The 20,838-nt window shown below is 42.3% G+C and overlaps 1 protein-coding gene across 4 annotated transcripts in view; it reads left to right on the top strand.

The window, feature by feature from the left end:
- The window catches only part of LOC309619943 (uncharacterized protein), a 471,150-nt gene that overhangs the window by 347,474 nt on the left and 102,838 nt on the right, over positions 1 to 20,838 (top strand). Inside the window, exon 3 of one of the 4 annotated variants that reach the window (XM_082375944.1) lies at positions 17,399 to 19,465. The exons of the other annotated variants lie outside the window; for them this stretch is intronic. Within the exon in view, the coding sequence (XP_082232070.1) occupies positions 17,399 to 17,558 (160 nt within the window). The 3' untranslated portion in view covers positions 17,559 to 19,465. Of the gene's footprint in view, positions 1 to 17,398; positions 19,466 to 20,838 lie in introns of those variants that run through there. 4 annotated transcript variants of the gene reach the window in all.

Raw genomic sequence — 20,838 nt, 5'->3', positions numbered from 1 at the left:
CTCTGCATGGAAAACACATTAAATATTTTTAGAGATTTTAAAAAATCAGCTCACTTTTTTGCTTCTTGGGACGGAGAATAAATGGTTAAAAATCTATAAAAAGCCATCAAAGCGCCATACTCTTATACCCAAATCAGGTCACACTGGCTGTCCAATGATCTGAAATGCTGACCAGGATATTTGAAGCTGGGGTTGTCTCTGAATGTGAAGAATGAGTGACATTCTGATCTCAAGTCTCCAACTTCCATCTTTCAAGCCCAGGATCTGTGCAGCAGGGAAGTACACTCACCAACGATGGGAGACACTACGAAGTCACATGACAAAGGATGGGGCTGCTGAGAGGGATGAAACGTCAGGAACAGAAGTTAACCAACACAATGGTCACTGAATTGTATTCCTTGGTTAGCACATCATGGAATGATAGGGAGGAGGGACAGAGCTTTAGAAGAAGCATAAGAAGCTGGCTGTCTTGCTCTTTGGGGAAAGGCGGGCACATAGAAAGGCATTCCAACATGATGTCACGCCGTGGACCACTCTATAGGTCTAGAAATGCAGTCGAACCTAGAGACTTAGCTGTACCGCAGACATCTCCACTGGCTTCTTGAGTGTTCATCCTAGTGAACTTTCAGTGACACGATGATATCCCAGAATATGGCCAACCAACGGGCATTGCAAATAAACTCATCAACACGAACCCCACAACTTTTTGATTTGGGCAGTCTCTGAAGATAAAATTACAGCAGGGTTCTCGGGGAGCAGGTGTATGGAAGAAATGTGGAGGACTGAAAGAAAAATGTAAGGATTCAGGGCCAAAATAAGTCTTTAGGAAAGCTGATGTAAGTAAGCTAACTACATGGAATTTCAGTTTACTTTAGTAAAGGTTTATGGATCACCAAGAATCTATCAATATGTGCTTAGTGGGTGGTTGTTAAGCTTCTTAATCAGGAAAGAGACATGTTTCATGTTGAAAAAACTATTTTCCCCTTCAGACTGTAAGCTCCTTGGAGGGATTATGTGACTCAGCTTTATTGTACCTCCAGTAGTAGACAGAATTTGTGAAATATGAAGTTTGATCGGTACAAGAAGATGTGAATTAGAGTCACTGAGAACTGGACCCACACGTTTATCTTCACAAGCCCCACCATATTAGTTTCCTGTTGCTACTGTGACAGTCTAATAGAAACTGCGTGACTTAAAATGACCGAAATATATTATCGTTCTAGAGCTCAGAGTCCAGAGTAGGTCACACTGAGTTAAAATCAAGTTTCTGAGAGGCTTTATTCGTTCCGGAGGTTCTAGGGGAGAATCTGTTTTCTTGCCTTCTCCAGGTTTTAGAGGCCACCCACATTCCTTGGTTTGTGGTCCATTCCTCCATCTGCAAAGCCAGTAGTATAACTTCGTCAAATTTCTCTCTCTTTCTCCAACCTCTGCTTCCATCTTCACACCTCCTTCTCCCACTCTTATAAGGGTCCCGTCTTATAAGGAACCTTGTGATTATATAGGGTGCACTTGGATAATCCAGGATCATCTCCCAATTGCAGATCCTTAACTAAGTCACATCTTCAATGTCCGTTTTGCCATGTAAGGTAATATATTCACAGATTCCGGGGATTAGGAAGCAGACCTGTCTGGGGGGACCATTCTGCTTATCACACCCGCAAAGTGCTTCTGATGGTTTGGTCTCAATACCCTCTTGTGTCCCTTGCAGGCACTACAATTCTAGCATCGTTAAACTGACAAGGCAAACCAGAGATAGGTATACGTCTTGGGGGTTTAGGGGAGTGCTACAGACATTTTTTGAGGAAGTTAAATTAATAACGAGGAAAATCTGAGAAACTTTCTAGATAGTCTTTGCTGGAGCAGCACGAACTTCCTAATATTGGAAAAATCCTTGTCTCTTCTTCTGCATGTTTCACTTGCTGTAGCTTCTCTGACATCCGAAGACTAAAGAGTTGGATTCAGATCTCCCCAACATCATAAACAAAGCTGTGACTGCCCTAGAACCCCTGCAAGGCCTGAGAAGAAACAGAGTGACCGACGACTTCTAATTTGTTGTTCAACTTTCATCACATTCCTTAGTCTTTCTGGGCCTTATCTGCCTTACATGTAAGAATATGATGCTCTGATAAATGACTTTAAGTTTTCTTACAGCGGCAAGATTTTGTATTAGTCAGGGTCCTCCAGAGAAACAGAATCAATAGGATATGTATACTTTCAGAAAGAGATTGATTATAAGGAGTTGGCTCATGTGATTGTGGAACCTCGCCGGTCCCAAGATTTGCAGGGTGTGTCAGCAAGCTGGAGGCTCAGGAAGGCTGATAGTTTAGTTCTAGTGTGTGTCCCAAAGCCTGAGACCCAGGAAGAGCCAGTGTTTCCGTTCAAGTCCGAAAGCGGGAGAAAAGTTGGTATCCCGATTTGAAGGCTGTCAGGCTATCAGCATTCTTACCTGTGGGTAGTCAGCCTTTTTGTCCCAGTCAGGTCTTCAGCTGATTGGATGAGGCCCATCAGCATTATGGAGGACAATCTGCTTTCCTCAGTCTACCACTATGTTAGCCTCATCCAAAAACTGCCTCACAGACCCACCCAGAAAAATGTTTGACCAAATATCTGGGCACTCGATGGCCCAGTCAAGTTGACATAAAATTAACTGTCAGCATTTTAAACTGAGGTTTTTGAATAGCCTTTGAACTCAATCCAGTTCAGTCTTCCAGCTGTGACCCATGCATAAATGTACATGCCTGGCCTCTCTAGGGATGGAGGTGGATCAGCTTTTGAGTTGTACAAGAATTTACTTGGAAAATACTGACATCACGTTCAGCACTGACCAGGGATGGTAGGAAAATTCCCACCATGGAAGGACAATTCTTAGGGCTTAAAATTAGAGGCTCCAATTCAATTTGACTATCTTACAATTTATTGCTTGAATGCTGAATACATAAAATTAGAACATTGCAGGCACTGGCAGGGTGATACTTTTTCTATTTATTTCATTTCCAGCCAGTGCCCAATTTTCCCTATCTATCTTTTCATGCAGCTGCTCGATCTCCGTTCATAAAAGTAAGCAGAGCCTTTCTTTGTGTTTGTCACAGCAGGGTGTTACTCATGATTTAGGCCACTGCTCATGGGATCCCAGTTCCACTGCTGGCTGCTCATGCTTGCTCTGTGGACGTCACACAAGTATGTAAATAACTGATAAATTCAAGTCCACACATCAGATACAGAAAGGAAAAGAGGGCTCGAAGGAAAAGAATGAAGCAGGAGGTGGGAGGAGTATAAAGAAAAGGATAAAAACACCAGACGAAGCAGCCACCAAATTGAAGAAGACTGGGAAAGAGGAGACATCTAACGTCTCAATAGGAGGGAGAAACAAAACGTAGGCAGGCAGGTAAAAGTGGAAAAGTACCAAAGAAAAATTAAAAAAAAAAAAAAAAGGAAGAGAAAGACAAGGCAAAATGAAATGAGTAAAAATAGAATGGTAATTTCTTTTCACAAGGTAGTCCAGAGAGTCTGGAAAAACAGCCCTGCTTTTCTCTCTCTCTAACCTGATAACCCCCTATATAATATTTCCGCTCTCTTGACTCTCCTGCCTACATTTCAACATGATAAGGAGGCCTTCAGGGCAACGAAAGACTGAAACAAATGACGCGATCCCGCAGTCGCCCCAAAGTTAATACTTGTACAATTATTTCGAAGTAAGGAGCAGAATAGCAGCCGGGGAGAAATACTGATGGGGGATTCCAACGTTATCCCCTGCATTAATGTGTATGTGATGGAAGTGATGAGCTCACTGAGACAAAACAAGTTTTATGTGAGGCCTCTACTTCAGTGATGCATTTTGTTGTGTGTGTCAAGCGTCTGTTGAGTGCCCGGGTGTGTAATGTGTGTGGGGTTGTGAAACGAAAGCTCAGGTTTTGCCCTCAGGTAACATACAGCTTTTAGAGGAGAAAGCTTAGAGGTTTGGCAGGTGGTACTTTATGATGAAAGGAGTGGGAAAGAAAGTTTGGCAATGACAGTGGTTTGCGTTACTTGTATTAATGCTGGAATTAAGGTGGTAGTGCCCAGAGGTCCCTGGCCAGTCCAAAACAGGACAGCTTTATCACTGACCCTTGAATGTGGATTGATTCCCTGCCAAGTTTTTTGGACAGGGTTGCTTGCTTTGCTGCCAAAAGAAAGGACAGAGACTTTTTAGGGACAACGCATTCATTCCTCATCCCGTTTCCCCAAGAGTAGCAAGAGACGCACTTGGAGTGATCTGGTGCCTTTAAGCCACTGTTTTCTGATTGATATCGCACACCATGGGGAACACCTAATTGGAATTCAAAGGATGTCTAAGGACTCATTAGATAGATCTTTGCATGTTCCTGTTTTATTCCACAGGGACTGTGTTTTTCAGTCTTGTGTTTCTATACTGCTCATGCTGCCCTGAAGTAAGAACATTCTCCAGACAGTCAGAAAAAACCCTCTATTTTACTTAAAAAGCAATTTTTAAAAGTACTGTCCTCTGCAAAACATATCGAATGTTGTGGTTTTTTAAACTATATTTTGGTCTATTCTCTGACAGTTCTCCTCACAGCTGGGTCTCCTTTGGTTACTCTAATTACTCAGTGAGTAAGTAAAGGTCATTTCATTTCAATCACTTTTATTAATCACTCACATTTTCTCTTCATTAACATTTTTTCTATTTACATGAAGCTGTGCTCCTAAGTGATTCTGTCAGAGCTATTAAGATGTTAATGTCAAGTCTGGCTGCAGTAAAGTGAGTTCTCAATGAAGGCAGTGGAGGTTCATTTATTTCCGCTAAATTGTGTTTGTTTTCATTTGGTGAGTATTAATGATGGGGCCCAGGAACAACCCTAGGTCTAATGGAGCACAAATTACTGGCCACCAGTGGGAAATTAATCTCTTTCCCCTTTGGAAGGGGTACTGCGGAGATGTGCTTCCTGGTTTCACCAAACGGGGTTTTTCTTGATGATTCTGTACGTTGTCAGTACCGGGTCATCTAAACAGCCTTGATCCTATAAAGGGTATAAAGACTGTGTTTGTATTCATTAGGATCTGCCACCCCAACTTCACCACACTAAATGTGTTTCTTTAATATGTAGATATACCCAAAATGTATCAGTTAAAAGGAATTGAAACAACATTTTGGGTCATCTACTTGCAGGCTAGTAACTATGCAGTTACTAGACACACACACAGACACACACACATGCAGTGGTAGGCACACACACACATGCAGTGGTAGACACACACACACACACACACACACGCACGCAGTGGTAGGCAGCTTCTAAAGTGGCCTCTAGGATCCCCGTCTCTTGCTATTGTAAAAGAAAAATTGCACTGGACTTTTTTTTAAAGTGGCAAGGAAGATTTTATTCAAGACTATTGCAATAGGGGAGAGAAATTGAACTCAACTCTTCTGACACAAAAATTGAGAGAGATTTTAAGTCCTGGGGAAAACTAGTTGAAAAGTATTGGAAGATGTTGGGGGAGGTTGGTCAACGTGGTGAGGCCATCTGTGTTTGCTAATTGGTAGGAGTTAGGCTCCTGCCCTCCTACAGAGACTGGGAGATAAGGGCCCTATCTTCCTTGATGATTACATTTCAAAAGGAGGGCTCCCAGGTGCTTGAGAAAGACTTCCCTGGGTGGTAAAACTGGCAAGAGGCTGGAAGAAGTTGCACACCTCAAAGGGCCAGAGAAAGAGTTTGCAATTCCAGTTTTCTTAAGTGAGTGCTCTGAGAAAAGGGAGGTCAGGGGCCCCGAGTCAGGAAGCAATCTCTCTAAAGTTTCGACAAGCTGAAGGGAGCGTTTTGGTCTTTTGGATCAGTATTTGCATCCTTGTGTAATGCCTTCCTCTTGAGTGTTGTCCAGATCTAGTAACTTGCTGCTAACAAATAGAATAGACCAAAAGTGATGAACGTCACTTCAAGATTAGGATGTAAACGACTGTGACTTCTGTTGTGCCTGCATGCTCTTTCTCTTGAGTGTGGCTCTTCTTGCTAGCTTGCTCTGAGGAACCTCATTGCCACATTGTGAGCTGCCCTGTGGAGAAGCCCATGTAGTAAGGAAATAAGGGCATCCTTGGTTCAACAGCCAGTGAGGAGCTACACGCTGCAGACAACCAGCCGAGTGCGGTTGGGAGCACGTCTACCCTCAGCTGAGCCTGAAGGTGATCACACCTCTTGCAAGCACTGCCGTTAGCACCTCACATAGAATCTGTGAGATACTAAATGTTTGTCACCTCCAGCCCTAAGTTTTGTGGTATTTGTTATGTAGCAGTAGATGATTAACACACACAGAACACACACACATGCACAGTATCTACCTGTCAAATCGTAAATACTACACACATTAAATACTGTGTGTTTATGTATGTATGTTCATGTGTAAGAAAGGCACCTAGGGCCAACATTCTCTAGCGGAAGGTGTAAAGTCATTCATGAGAGGTAGAGTTCATAGGACTCCCAGATGGATTGAACATGAAGAAAACGGCTAAATCGAGGAAGGCTTGTGAGCTGCTTGAGCAATGGGGAGAATGGATAATAGTGATATTTGTAGAAGTAGGGAAAAAGTAGAGTAAGTATGTATTTTGGGACTTTTAAGTGAATATGTTAAATAGGGAGTTGAATAATCAATGTAGACATCAGGACAACATTCCAGAGTTGGACGTAGAAGTTTGAGTATCATTTTACAGGTGACCTTTAAGCCATCTGAGGTAAACTTGTAGCAAGAGAATTTAGAAAGAGAAAAGAAGAGGCCTGATAATTGAATCCTGGACTAGCCAACACTTAAAAGGTTGATATAGAAAGAGAACAGTAAAAAATAAAACGGAAGAAATTGCAAAGAGTTGGTTATAATGCACCTGTTAATTTAGGGGGAAAGTGCTGTAGGTACACAAGGAGAAAATTGAGGAACATTCTCTAATGTTAAAACAAAGATAAAAACAACAAAAAACCCACAGTGAGTGCAGAACCTGGCTTAAATGCTGAGATGTGGCCAATAGTGTGAACACCGCCTGTAGAATCCCCATTCCACCACAGAACAACTGCCAAGTTCCACAGTCCTTTCCTCCCGTCATTAAATGAACCAAACCCTCAAGCAAGTGTGCACTGGACCAGAGTGGGCAGCGTACCCTTGCTTGCACTCCCTGTGGCCTGTCCTCCATTCTTGTCTCTCCTCCACCTCTTGGTCTCCTGACCTCTCTTTGACGAGTGCTGGGAGCCTCCAGGCTTCTCAGCAAACGCATGTGTGCCCCCCACCTGTCTCTGTGGGGACTGACTCTAAGAGCCCCCTTCCTATGAATCCCCCTCGCCAGACAGGGAGTTTCCTTAGCTGAGGCTCCACTGACCAGATCACACGTAGCTGTGACTGAAGGCACTAGGCACTGCAGCGTTCTCTTAGGTTCCTCTGCACACAGCCACTCATGCACCTTCTTGTGTGCACGTACCCAAAGCGCACACAGAATTCATGTCCTGGGCTACGGGCTTCAAGCCCTATTGGTGCATTCAAAATGGTGTCTTTTATAGGTTTATGCAAAGACAGAGCCATGCATACAAGTCACTTGAAGTGATTTTGTCTATGATGTATAAGAATCACAAGATCGCGGATCATTTTCTAGGTCTAGAAACTATATATTGTTAGGTTGTAACTGGCCTTAAAATAGGGGGAACTTTAAAAACATTTATATTTATTTCAAACCTTCTCGAATGGATGCCCAGACTTCCCTACCTGTTTCAGTTCGACTTCTATGTGATTTACCCGTTTCAGGTGGTTTTTCCTAACGAGATCAGTTTGTTCCTCTTCTCAACTCTGCTTGAATTCAACACCTATGTAATTGTTTTAAACTCTGGGATATATCATGTAATGTGTCATTTTACCTGTCTGTGGGTTGACTCAGCCCTTTTAAAATTCAGTGCCTTTAAGAAACATCTTGACTAAAACCCACAGCTAAACATGCTTGTGGCTGATAAAATGTCAAATGACAGTTCTTATTTATGCACTTTTATTCACTCACTTAAATAGACAGAATGCAATAGTGTTCTACTACACCAGAACTAACCAAATTAGTAAACATAAAAGGAAAATGATCTCATTCATTGTAGCAACAAACTCTATAAATTGCCTAGGAATATACCAAACAAAAGAGCTGTGAACTCCGCCTAGAGAAAAATTATGAAATAATGCTAAACAATATAGATAGACCCAGTAAGTGGGATAACATAAGTTGTTTGATGCATAGACTTTGTAATAATGATACTGATTCTCCAGAAAGAGGTGAATAAGTACAAAGAGCATTTAATAAAAATCCTAATAAGTTTGTTTTGTTTGGTTGGTATTTGGCAAACATGGTTAAGTTTATGAATAATAGCAATCTTCCCAGAATAACCAGAATAATACTGAAAATTCTGAAAAATAAGAACATAATGAGGGGTTCTTTCATAATTTGAAATCAAGATTTTTGCAAAGTGCTGTAATAAAATCATGGATGTCTGGGTCCAGAAACTGACCCATAAATATATGCCCTTTCTTAGATTTGAATTCAATAGACAGTGCAGAGACAATTGGCCTTCTATCTAGGAAAAATTTTAAAAATTCGATCTCTATCTCACAGCATAGATGGAGACAGATTAAAACCTAAAGATGAAAAACAGAGCTTTGAAACTCTTTGAAAGAAAATGGTTAAATATCTTTATAATTTTAGGGTAAGAAGCAACATTTTAAAGCCATATTCAAAAACCAAAACTCATAAACAAAAGATTGCTAAATATGTTTTTATCAAAATCTAAAATGTTTTCATGACATATCACCATAAATTTGAAACTTAAAGGCACAAAGGAGTACAGATGATGGTATCTGCTATCTACATAGCTATGCATCTATCTATCCATCCATCCATCCATCCATCCATCCATCCATCCATCTATCTCTACCGTGTATCTATATCAGACCAAGGGATTATTGTTTAGGATATAAAAATCCAACAAGTCAATTGGAAAAAAGATCAGAGGAAAAATAAAGACCTTGCAGGGAAAATTCACCAAATTATGTAGATCAGCAATAACAACAATCAAGTGGAATAGCAATAACAACTTGAAAAGATGCTCAAGATCAGTGGTCTTGGGGAAAGTGCAAATTGAAATAAAAATAAGAGACATTTTCAAATCCATCAGAGTGGCAAAATCTCTGAATCTGACAACAGTGTATTAGCAAGGCCGGTACGTGTGAGCAGTTTGCAAATATCTAGGGAAGTGGCGCCAGTGCCTGCTCCGCGTCCCAGCAATTCCACTCCTAGGATGGATGCACCCTAGAGAAGTTGACGGGTGCGGAAAGACACGGCCACGGGAGGGGGTATCTGAGAAGGTGATGGCATTTCAAAGCCGACTAGAGCCATCGTCTTTGCCCTCGTGGTATCTGGCTTATGCAACCATGACATACAGGAGTCATCACCTTCTGCAGTTATTTGCTGAAACGCGTAACAAGAGGGTCAGCTTGGAGGTTGGGTCAAGGCTCACAGAGGACAGACGTCAGACACAAAAGTGAGGTGAGAAGTCAAACAGCACAAGAGATCCATTCAAAGATTTTGACATTCTTCTTCAATATCAAGGACATGTAGAAAAGGGTTAGGAGTTAGACATTTTTAAAAAGCTCAGAGTCTTTGTCTTATAGTATTTAGAAGGGAACCTGTGAGGTAACAGGGCTTCCTGACTCGCAGCATGATTTTTTCCATGCTATGAGGCTTTCTCTACTGCACTCCAGCCTTTCACTTTCCACGCCTAGGCTGCTGTACAAACTCATGCCATAAAAACATGTTGCAGTGGTTGGCGGTTGTCCAAATAATAACCTTCCAATATTTGTCTACACGGAGAGAAGGCATTTATGCAGAAAGGATGTTTAAAAGTTAATTGCACAGCGGTCTGTTTTGCTCAACCACTGAATCTTCAGTAAAGTACCGGCTGCTGGCCTGGAGGTTTGGGGTACTTACGGAATGATGTTCTCAACTGTCCTCTCTCCAAAGTTGTTTTCTAGTTACGACCACACCCATACATGTCATTGATACAAGTGTGTAAATCAAAAGTCAGCCTTCTGGCGACGAAGCACAGCTGATCTCGGCTGAGCGGATGGTGTGAACTCCTTACACCTACATCATGGTGATTGTGTACGCGGACACGCACATCCCGCCTTTCCTGGCACGGTGCAGGTTTATGCCTGCAGTCCTGGCGTAATTAATAATAACTTTCGCTTTTCCTAGTAAAAGGCTCCAGGTCTGGATGATAAAATTATACAGTCATCTTTTAGAAATTAACAATGGCAACACCAGCTAACATTTATTGGCTACTTTCTCTTTGCCAAGTCCATTGCTGAGCAATTAACTCATTTAATCTTTTTTAATCCTATTAAATGGAACTTTACAGAAGGAGAAAATGAGACTTAAGCATGTAAAGTAACTTGTTGAAAGCCACAGATCCAATGTACATGCATAAGGAAAACAAATTTGTGACATATATCAGAGAATCAGTGCTTCACACATTTTCCAAGTAACTGTCATCTCTGTTTTGATAGTAATCTTTAGAAAAGTTGGTATTGTTTTAGGATTCCTTTTACTATTCTCATAAATGCAGTTTTGGAGGGTCTGAATGAGAAAAAATTTTAAATATGCTTGAAATCCACCACAGTCTTGGATCCCTGATGAGACAAAATAGAGCCCACAGCTGGAGCCAAGATCTCCCGTCTTGAATGACAGAGACATCTTGGAAGCCTCGGTTGGATGTGGTCCCACAGCACCGGGTTCAGGGGTGTGTGTGGACCCAGGTGTGCTTGCCTGGGGAATCTGAGGGTAATAAGTGAGGGCTCTGTGCAAGCCAGAGGGCTGTGCTCTCCCGTACTGTGCCCTGCGGTCATGTTGTGTGCTATCCAACCCCGTGATTAACGAAGTGCTGTTAGCTGGGGCGGGAAGCTATGTCATACACATCCAGACGGGCCAATATACAGGACTCCTTCAGTCTCGTGTATATGAAGGGAGCCCAGAGGTCCTCCTTCACTCAGTACTATCATCCACAGCTGTGCCCTGGCCGGACCCCCTCCCCCATCCTCACTCTCCACGGGGATCTGGAGGTCCTGAAGCACATTACTTGTGCTCATGGCTCCACTGTGTAACCTGGCCGCACCGACATCTTTATTCTTCTAAGGAAGTAACCCTGGTTTTATGCAGTCAAATCGGTTTCTGTTAAGACTTTCCTTCACCTGAAGTTGTCTTTTATCACTGCAGTGCTTGAGCAGTAAGATTACGCCCAGGAGCAGATGCTGTCCATGTGTGACTCAGCTCCCTGGGACCTTAACCATTTCACTGCACCAGTAACTTCCAGGACCACAGAAGGCTGATCTGCCTTTGTGTGCCACGGGCCCCAAAGTGCCGGGGAGTTAACACTCCCTGGGAAGCATCTTCCGCAGATGGCAGATGCAAGTTGTTATATAGTACCCCAGCCTCCTCGCTCCTGGGGTGAGATAATTCCAGAACTGGCATTTTGCCCCATTCTTCACGGTTTGCTGATGGGAGTAAGCTCCAGTTGCTACCCATGATAGCTTGCTTACCAGCGCCCCTTTCATGGGCTGCCTTCCCTTCCCTAGCTCACCTCTCCTCTCCCCAGCCAGAGTACTGGTCCCTCCAAACAGACCACTTGTGCTTGAGCCTTTGCCTCAGGATCTGTTTCTCTGAGAACCCTGCTTAAACAGGTCCGGCTCTGAAATCCTCTCCAAGCGCTCTGTTTCTTCATTAGCCCTTATCTCAATTGTGACTGTGTGGTTATTTGTGTATTGCACACCTGTCTCCCTGACTACGTGACAGGTGTCTGTGTGTGTGTCTGGTCCACGTGATGCTTGGCAGATGTAAATGCACAATAGGTACTTCCTTGAAAAACAAATGAATGAATTTAGTGAAATCTGTATCTGTGGCTTAAACACCAAACAGGTCCTGAGAAATCTAGTCAGAAACAGAAGACGGTAAACCAAGGTAGATTGCATTCTTGGCGGGGGTGGGAGACAGGACAAAATAAGGTCTTTAGAATGGAGGCTTGAGGATGAAAGAGCAAATAAAAACCACTTCCAGACCCCTGCTTCTGAGTAGCATTATTCCATCCTTTTTTGCTTATTTTTAAAAAAATATTTATTTATTTGGCTGTGCCAGGTCTTAGTTGTGGCACATGGGATCTTTTAGTTGTGGCATGTGGGCTCTTAGGTGTGGCATGCGGGGTCTAGTTCCCTGACCAGGGATTGAACCTGGGCCCCCTGCATTGGGAGCGCGGAGTTGGAAGTCCTGTTTTCATAGGACTTTTTTTGCCTATTTTCATCTGAAGATTTTCCATTGAATCTAAGCGTAATGCACTGAAACTCAAAGTAAGCCCATAGTTAGAAATAGTACTGCAAGGGCTCACTCAGGTGGCCACGTTAAAAATCCTGGTGTCATTGATTTTAAGAGCCTTAGAAATCTTCCAGAAAGTTTTAGGAAAAATCCAGACTGGTACGCTGGTACCCTGTCTTATTAAATATATTTGGACTCTGCAAACAAAAGGATGGACCTAGTTCTGAAAAATTACTTTAATAGACATTTTATTTAATCTTTGAGATATTTTAGCTAGCTTCCCTGAACCATGGCTGTTTTCTTAGCTTTTATTATTGCTGCTATTATTGTTATTATTATTAAAAGTCCAATTTATTTTCTGTATGCTTTCCTGTCAAATGGAGGAACCATAGTTTACTTAGCAATACCTTTATTTTCTATGTTTACACTGTTTCTAATTTTCTAGTATTATAAATAATATTCTGAGAAAAATCTCTGTGTGCAAGATTTTTCTATATTTTTGGCTTATCTCCTTAAAGAAAAATCCTCAAAAAGATTTACGCCCTCTTAGTACTTCTTTAACTCCAGTTCTGCTCTTCCAAAGCCATGATCTTCTAGAGGAGTCCCATGACGCTTGGATAATACTTATGTATTTCTTCACCAAACAAGTGTCTCTTCTGTTTGTCCTGCTTTGTCAGCTGATCAAGCCCTTGGTCGTCTTCACCTGGAATTTATCCACAGTTCCAAATCCATGCCCTCGTTCCATTTTGCATTTGATAAATCGACCCAGATTCCAACTCTTGTCTGCCTTTTGCACTGATTTCACCTCATGCACAGGGTTTTACGTGGAGCCTTCAGCCTTACCTGCTCTGGTTTTCTGCTTCACTACTGCTGTTTCATCCGCGTAATTGACAGCTCTCAGCTCTACACCTTGACCCCAGGCTCAGATCCAGCACTAGTATCACTTCCTTCCCTGGAGGACCCAAATCTGTGGTTATACACGTGTCCTCAAACGAAGGAAGTCTTATTTGCAGACCATTAAAGACAATGGTGCGTGAATTTCAATTTTTTTTAATAGAATACCTACTTTTTAAAATACAAATTGTGTCCCATTTAATTTTGTTGGAATTAATTGGGGAAACATAGGACAATAAAGTAGGATATATGATATTTAAGGGTCCACACTGAATTTTATATTGTATACTAGAAATTTGAATTATCTGTATTTTCTAGAATTTAAAATTGATGCCAGTTTTAATATTTTTCTAACTCTATTTACTCTGACAATAGAAGGTGTAAAATAAACACGTAGCCATGGATTATATTTTATAAAGAAATGTTAGTCTTAATTGTTTAAAATATATATACTCAGAAAATTAATAATTTGCTTTTGAAGTGAATGTAGAGTGAGTGTGACAGATCATTATGAAGTCATTTAATAAGCCAGGATAATTATAAATCTCTTTTCCCAGGTTCTATATAAACAAAGGTATTGTATTATGATAGCTGGTTGTCATGGCTACCAGATTTTTAATATGCTCTTAAATAACTTAGTTTAAGTATTTTGGGCAAGTTTATACAAGAGACACTTTTCACACCTAGTGAACATCATGACTAATTAGAGCTGGTAGAACTAAGGCCACGAACTGATCTGAAGCATAGGTTGTGCTTTAAAGTAAATATTTATTTCATAGCTATGAAGACAAGACTGTGTTGCTGATGAAGCACGTAGGTGCTGGGTAGACCGTGGTGCTCATCTTGTCCCTCCTCACCGCTTACTTTATGTGGGTCAGAGGAAGAATATGACATTGCCTAAAAAGTCCCCAGAGGTGCGTCTGTTCAGTGACAGCATTGAACTCATGAAAACACCTGGATGTTCAACTTCAATATGTTTGTCACTGTAAGTTGAAAGAACCCAGGAGTACCAGCCCAGATATTCTGTATCTTTATTTATGTCTCCACCTATGACTGTGTGTATCTACACATATACCGACTTCTGTATCCACATCTATTTCTAAAACCATCTTTTCCTTCATCTGTGTCTATGGCTATGATGATAACTTTTCAAGTATATGTAATCTACATCTGTCCCTATACCTAAATCTAAAGTTACATCCTCATCTGTAACTACAGCTGTATGGACGTCTACATACCTCTCTCTGGATGTATACTCTCAGCCACCCCTACACTGTGTACATCCACATACGTGTGTACAGCTCCACCTCCATGTACGTCTGCATCTATACCTACGCCAGTACCCACATCTAAGTCTACATCTTCACATCCTCATCCGTGTCCTGGGTGAACTTGCCCTGAAGCTGTGAGGCTGGTCTCCGGGAATCATAATGCCGTAAACCGGTGCACTTGTCATGTTTCATGCATCCAGGCTCCCCAAATCCATCTACCTCGCCTTTCTCCCTCCCCACTTCCTGGCCTGCTGCCAATTCCAGGGCCTTGTCTTCTGCCACCACCAGGAATTCAGGATCTCTTTCCATTCTTCCGCAGAGAGAGCAGGAAATCCTTCCTTTCCCCAGTCAATATCACAATATGGATGGTCCCAAGTTACGGTGATGTGAAAGCAATACACATTCAGTACAGTTCGTACTTTGAATTTTGAAGCTTTCCTGGGCTAGCGATACGGGGTATGATACTCTCTCAAGATGCTGGCAGTGGTAGTGAGCTGGAGCTCCCCGTCAGGCATGCGATTACAAGGGTAGACAACCTCTACGCTTACTACCATTCTGTACCCAGACAGCCATTCTGTTTTATTGTTTTGTTTTGTTTTGTTTTTTAACATCTTTATTGGAGTATAATTGCTTTACAATGGTGTGTTAGTTTCTGCTTTATAACAAAGTGAATTAGTTATACATATACATATGTTCCCATATCTCTTCCCTCTTGCATCTCCCTCCCTCCCACCCTCCCTATCCCACCCCTCTAGGTGGTCACAAAGCACAGAGCTGATCTCCCTGTGCTAATGCGGTTGCTTCCCACTAGCTATCTATTTTACGTTTGGTAGTGTATATATGTCCATGCCACTGTCTCACTTTGTCACAGCTTACCCTTCCCCCTCCCCGTATCCTCAAGTCTGTTCTCTAGTAGGTCTGTGTCTTTATTCCCGTCTTGCCACTAGGTTCTTCATGACCTTTTTTTTTTTTCCCCTTAGATTCCATATATATGTGTTAGCATACGGTATTTGTTTTTCTCTTTCTGACTTACTTCACTCTGTATGACAGACTCTAACTCCATCCACCTCACTACAAATAACTCAATTTCGTTTCTTTTTATGGCTGAGTAATATTCCATTATATATCTGTTTTTCACCTTCAGTACAGTTGTCAATAAATTGCGTGAGGTATTCAATCCTTTATTATAATGCAGACCCTGTGTTAGACGATTTTGCCCAACTGTAGGCTAATAATGTAAGTATTACATTATGTAATGTAAGAATAATGTAAGTATTCTGAGCACATATAAGGTGGGCTGGGCTAAGCTGTGGAGGGACATACCCCATTGTAAGTTGAGGAAGATGTGTTATCTCTCTGGGACCACATCTCTGCTCACAGGGGTGGAAGTTGCCTATGTTAACATGCAGAATTGCTTAACTCCTTGTTACTCTGAACTTTGCCTTTTGAGAATACGATGAAGCTTTCTCTTTACGTATCCAGACGACCCAATGAGATATTGATATTCCCACATGAAAGCTCGATCTTCCTCCCATAATGAGATCTGCCTCTCCTGCTAGAATAAAGGAAGACTGCTAAGAGCTGTATATCCATTTCCACTTCTCAAGCTTACAGGAATATTGGAGTCTGGCTTCAGAAATAAATATTTCATATTTTTTTCATTGCCCCTAGGAAAACTTATAATCAAGGTGTTATTTAACTTCAGTGCACCGCCAGGCTGCATGCTGGGTGCCGCCAGGCAGGCCTTTCAGAAAGGAACTGTGGAGCCAGGGTCAGCTGGAAAAGGTGAAGTGCCAGCTGCAGCCCTGCCTGCAGCTTCCTCCGGCTGCATCCGTCCAGTTGATGAGCTGACTGACCAGCCCTGGCCTGGACCCGCTGCCCGTCCTCCACTCTGGTCCTTCTAGCTCCTCTGCCCACTCTGAACCCTCTCTTTCCGATCTCCACTGAACCATCTGACACACATCTTTTGTCTTATTTCTTGCCTCTGCTTTATGCTGGTCTCTCATCCCCGTGCTTGTGACCCCAGCTTGGGCTCTGATCCCAATTCTAACTGCTGCTCGAAACGTCTTCATCCTCTTTTTTTCCCTGCATGAAATCCTCCAAAGAATCCTCTCTTCTAAAAGTAGGCTCAAACTCCCAACAGGACCAGTTCTTCTTCATTGCCCTCTTACCACCTGGCACATCGTCTGTTATAAGGAATTGGTGCACTAAATTGCAGAGAACTCACCCGGCGCTCAAGTCAGCTAGCCTAGACCCATCTAACTTCCCGGGCTCACTCATCTCCTTTACACAGCTGACAACCTGCTGATGGGGTCTGCTGGCCATTTCCTGGACACACGTTGTCCCTGGCCTTTGTCTGCTTCCATATGTGTCCGTCCTTGGACCTGGAATTGTGTCTTTCCTTGGCATCTGCTAAGGTCCAGCTGCAGTGCCCAGATGCCGTGATGCTGTGTCTCCCTCCCCCATACTCAGTGCTTTTCACTCTTCTCCCTGGCTCGTTGTACTTCTTATACAGTGCTTCCTCTCACTCTGCCTTGTGCTTTTGGTCTTTCGCCTTGCATCTTGTCTCTCCCAGTAGGCAAGCAGCACTAACTTCTCTTGAGAACTACTTGGAAAAGCAAATTCTCAGTCCCACCCCAAACCTGCTGAGTCCAAAACGCTGAGGGTGGGGCCTGGTAACCTGCATTTTAACACACCCTGCCCATGATTCTGATGCACGACTCTGGTTTTGAAAGTGCTGACTAGACTAGATAAAGACTTTATTTTTCTCCTGACAGGGCAGTAATGCACTGCAGGTGATAGTTCTTTACCAGGAGCAATATTATTAAGTGACTCCTTTTTTCCTTTTTGTTCTGTTTCTCATTTTTGGGCACAGCCTTTCCCGTGGCTCTCTGACGTCATCCCTCTTCCTGGCAGTGATGACAGTGTGGGTGCAGGTTCATTCTCTTATAGAAGAAATGAAAGGAGAAGCATCAAGGCAAGATTTGGTTTCTGATATCAAACACTGGATTTTCCAACCAGAAAGTAGCCTGTGAGCCAGACTATAGCGCCAAGTAAGAACTACTAAATTCCTTATTTATACCTTAGTATTTCCACAGCTGTGCTGGATGGGCCTAACCATTGAGTTTTATGCAAGGGAGAAAGATCCAGGAATGAGAAAAAAAGGGAGGAGGGTCATGGGTGTTATAGAAAGGAGCAAAACGAGTGAGATTGAGAAAACGAGTTGTATTAGTTTCCTGTCACTGCTATAACAAATCACCACACTTGGTGGCTTAAAATGACACAGATTTATTACTTACAATCCTGGAGATCAGAAGTGGGTCTTATGGGGCTAAAATCAATGCTGTGTCCCTTCGGGAGGGTCTAGGGGAGAATCCATTTCCTTGCCTGTTCTGACTAATACAGCTGCCCGCATTCCTTGGCTCTTGGCTCTATTCTTCCATCTTTAAAGTCAACAGGGAACAGGGTGGCATCTTCAAAGTTTCTTTCTTCTTTTGATCTCTGCTTTCATCCTCCTCACTTCTCCTTCTCTCACCCTGTCAGTGCTTCCTCCCTCTCGTAAGGATCCTTGTGGTTACATTGGGCCCATGCAGACAATCCAGGATAATCTTCCCGTCTCAAGATCCTTAACTTCATCACATCTGCAAAGCTCCTTTTGCCACGTGAACTAACACTGTCACAGATTTCAGGGATTAGGATGCAGACACCTTTGGGAGGAGGCATTGTGCAGTAGTATCCCCACTGTACTCCGCTATGAGAGGCGCGGTGGAGATGTGGCCAGAGAGCATGCACAGTCGCGCAGTGGTGGTGGGGCCCCTGGTCACGTGCACTCCCTGAGTTGGAGGTAAGAGTGGTGTGTCCTTGGATACGATGCTGACTTTACACACGGAGGGCAATACCTATACTGTGGGCTTTCCACTCCCTCATGCGTGGCACAGGGGAGAACCGACTGTGGCACAGTGCTGTCTGCATGTTGTTAATGCAATCCCCTCATTAGCTTTTTAGTTTTTCTAATTGAGAAGCTGGAAAACCCACACAGAGCTTAGTGTCATTCAAAACTGTGATGAGATAGAGAATCCCAAAGATGCTACCAGAAAACTACTAGAGCTAATCAATGAATTTGGTAAAGTAGCAGGATATAAAATTAATGCACAGAAATCTCTTGCATTCTTATACACTAATGATGAAAAATCTGAAGGAGAAATTAAGGAAACACTCCCATTTACCATTGCAACAAAAAGAATAAAATACCTAGGAATAAACCTACCTCAGGAGACAAAAGACCTGTATGCAGAAAACTACAAGACACTGATGGAAGAAATTAGAGATGATACAGACAGATGGAGAGATATACCATGTTCTTGGATTGGAAGAATCAACATTGTGAAAATGACTATACTACCCAAAGCAATCTACAGATTCAATGCAATCCCTAGCAAACTACCAATGGCATTTTTCACAGACTAGAACAAAAAATTTCACAATTTGTATGGAAACACAAAAGACCCCAAATAGCCAAAGCAATCTTCAGAAAGAAAAACAGAGCTGGAGGAATCAGGCTCCCTGACTTCAGACTATACTACAAAGCTACAGTAATCAAGACAGTATGGTACTGGCCCAAAAACAGAAATATAGATCAATGGAACAGGATAGAAAGCCCAGAGATAAACCCACACGCATATGGTCAACTAATGTATGACAAATGAGGCAAGAATATACACTGGAAAAAAGACAGTCTCTTCAATAAGTGGTGCTGGGAAAACTGGACAGCTACATGTAAAAGAATGAAATTAGAACACTCCCTAACACCATACACAAAAATAAACTCAAAATGGATTAAAGACCTAAATGTAAGACGGGACACTGTAAAACTCATAGAGGAAAACATAGGAAGAACACTCTTTGACATAAATCACAGCAAGGTCCTTTTTGACCCACCTCCTAGAGAAATGGAAATAGAAACAAAAATGAACAAATGGGACCTAATGAAACTTAAAAGCTTTTGCACAGCAAAGGAAGCCATAAATGAGACAAAAAGACAACCCTCAGAATGGGAGAAAATATTTGTAAATGAAGAAACTGACAAAAGGTTAATCTCCAAAATATACAAGCAGCTCATGCAGCTCAATATCAAAAAAACAAACAACCCAATCCAAAAATGGGTAGAAAGACCTAAATAGACATTTCTCGAAAGAAGATATACAGATTGCCAGCAAACACATGAAAGAATGCTCAACATCACTAATCATTAGAGAAATGCAAATCAAAAGCCCAATGAGGTATCACCTCACACCGGTCAGAATGGCCATCATCAAAAAATCTACAAACAGTAAATGCTGCAGAGGATGTAGAGAAAAGGGAACCCTCTTGCACTGTTGGTGGGAATGTAAATTCATACAACCACTATGGAGAACAGTATGGAGGTTCCTTAAAAAACTGAAAATAGAACTATCATACGACCCAGCAATCCCACTACTGGGCATGTACCCTGAGAAAACCATAATTCAAAACGAGTCATGTACCACAATGTTCATTGCAGCTCTATTTACAATAGCCAGGACATGGAAGCAACCTAAGTGTCCATCGACAGATGAATGGATAAAGAAGATGTGGCACATATATACAATGGAATATTACTCAGCCATAAAAAGAAATGAAATTGAGTTATTTGTAGTGAGGTGGATGGACCTAGAGACTGTCATACAGAGTGAAGTAAGTCAGAAAGACAAAAACAAATACTGTATGCTAACACGTATATATGGAATCTAAAAAAAAATGGTTCTGAAGAACCTAGGGGAAGGACAGGAATAAAGACGCAGACATAGAGAATGGACTTGAGGACACGGGGAGGGGGGAAGGGTAAGCTGGGATGAAGTGAGAGAGTGGCATGGACATATATACGCTACCAAATGTGAAATAGATAGCTCGTGGGAAGCAGCCGCATAGCACAGGGAGATCAGTTCAGTGCTTTGCGTCCACCTAGAGGGGTGGGATAGGGAGGGTGGGAGGGAGACGCAAGAGGGAGGAGATATAGGGATATATGTATACGTATAGCTGATTCACTTTGTTATACAGCAGAAACTAACACACCACTGTAAAGCAATTATACTCCAATAAAGATGTTAAAAAAAACAAAAACAAAAACTGTGATGAGAGGGGCTTCCCTGGTGATGCAGTGGTTAAGAATCCACCTGCCAAAGCAAGGGACACTGGTTTGAGCCCTGGTCCAGGAAGATCCCACATGCCGTGGAGCAGCTAAGCCCGTGCGGCACAACTACTGAGCCTGCGCTCTAGAGCATGCGAGCCACAACTACT

This window comes from Balaenoptera borealis, assembly GCF_965194805.1.
Source record: "Balaenoptera borealis genome assembly, chromosome: X".
NCBI lineage: Eukaryota > Metazoa > Chordata > Mammalia > Artiodactyla > Balaenopteridae > Balaenoptera > Balaenoptera borealis.
The sequence above is the reverse complement of the archived record's forward strand: the minus strand, read 5'-3'. Positions and strand labels throughout refer to the sequence as shown.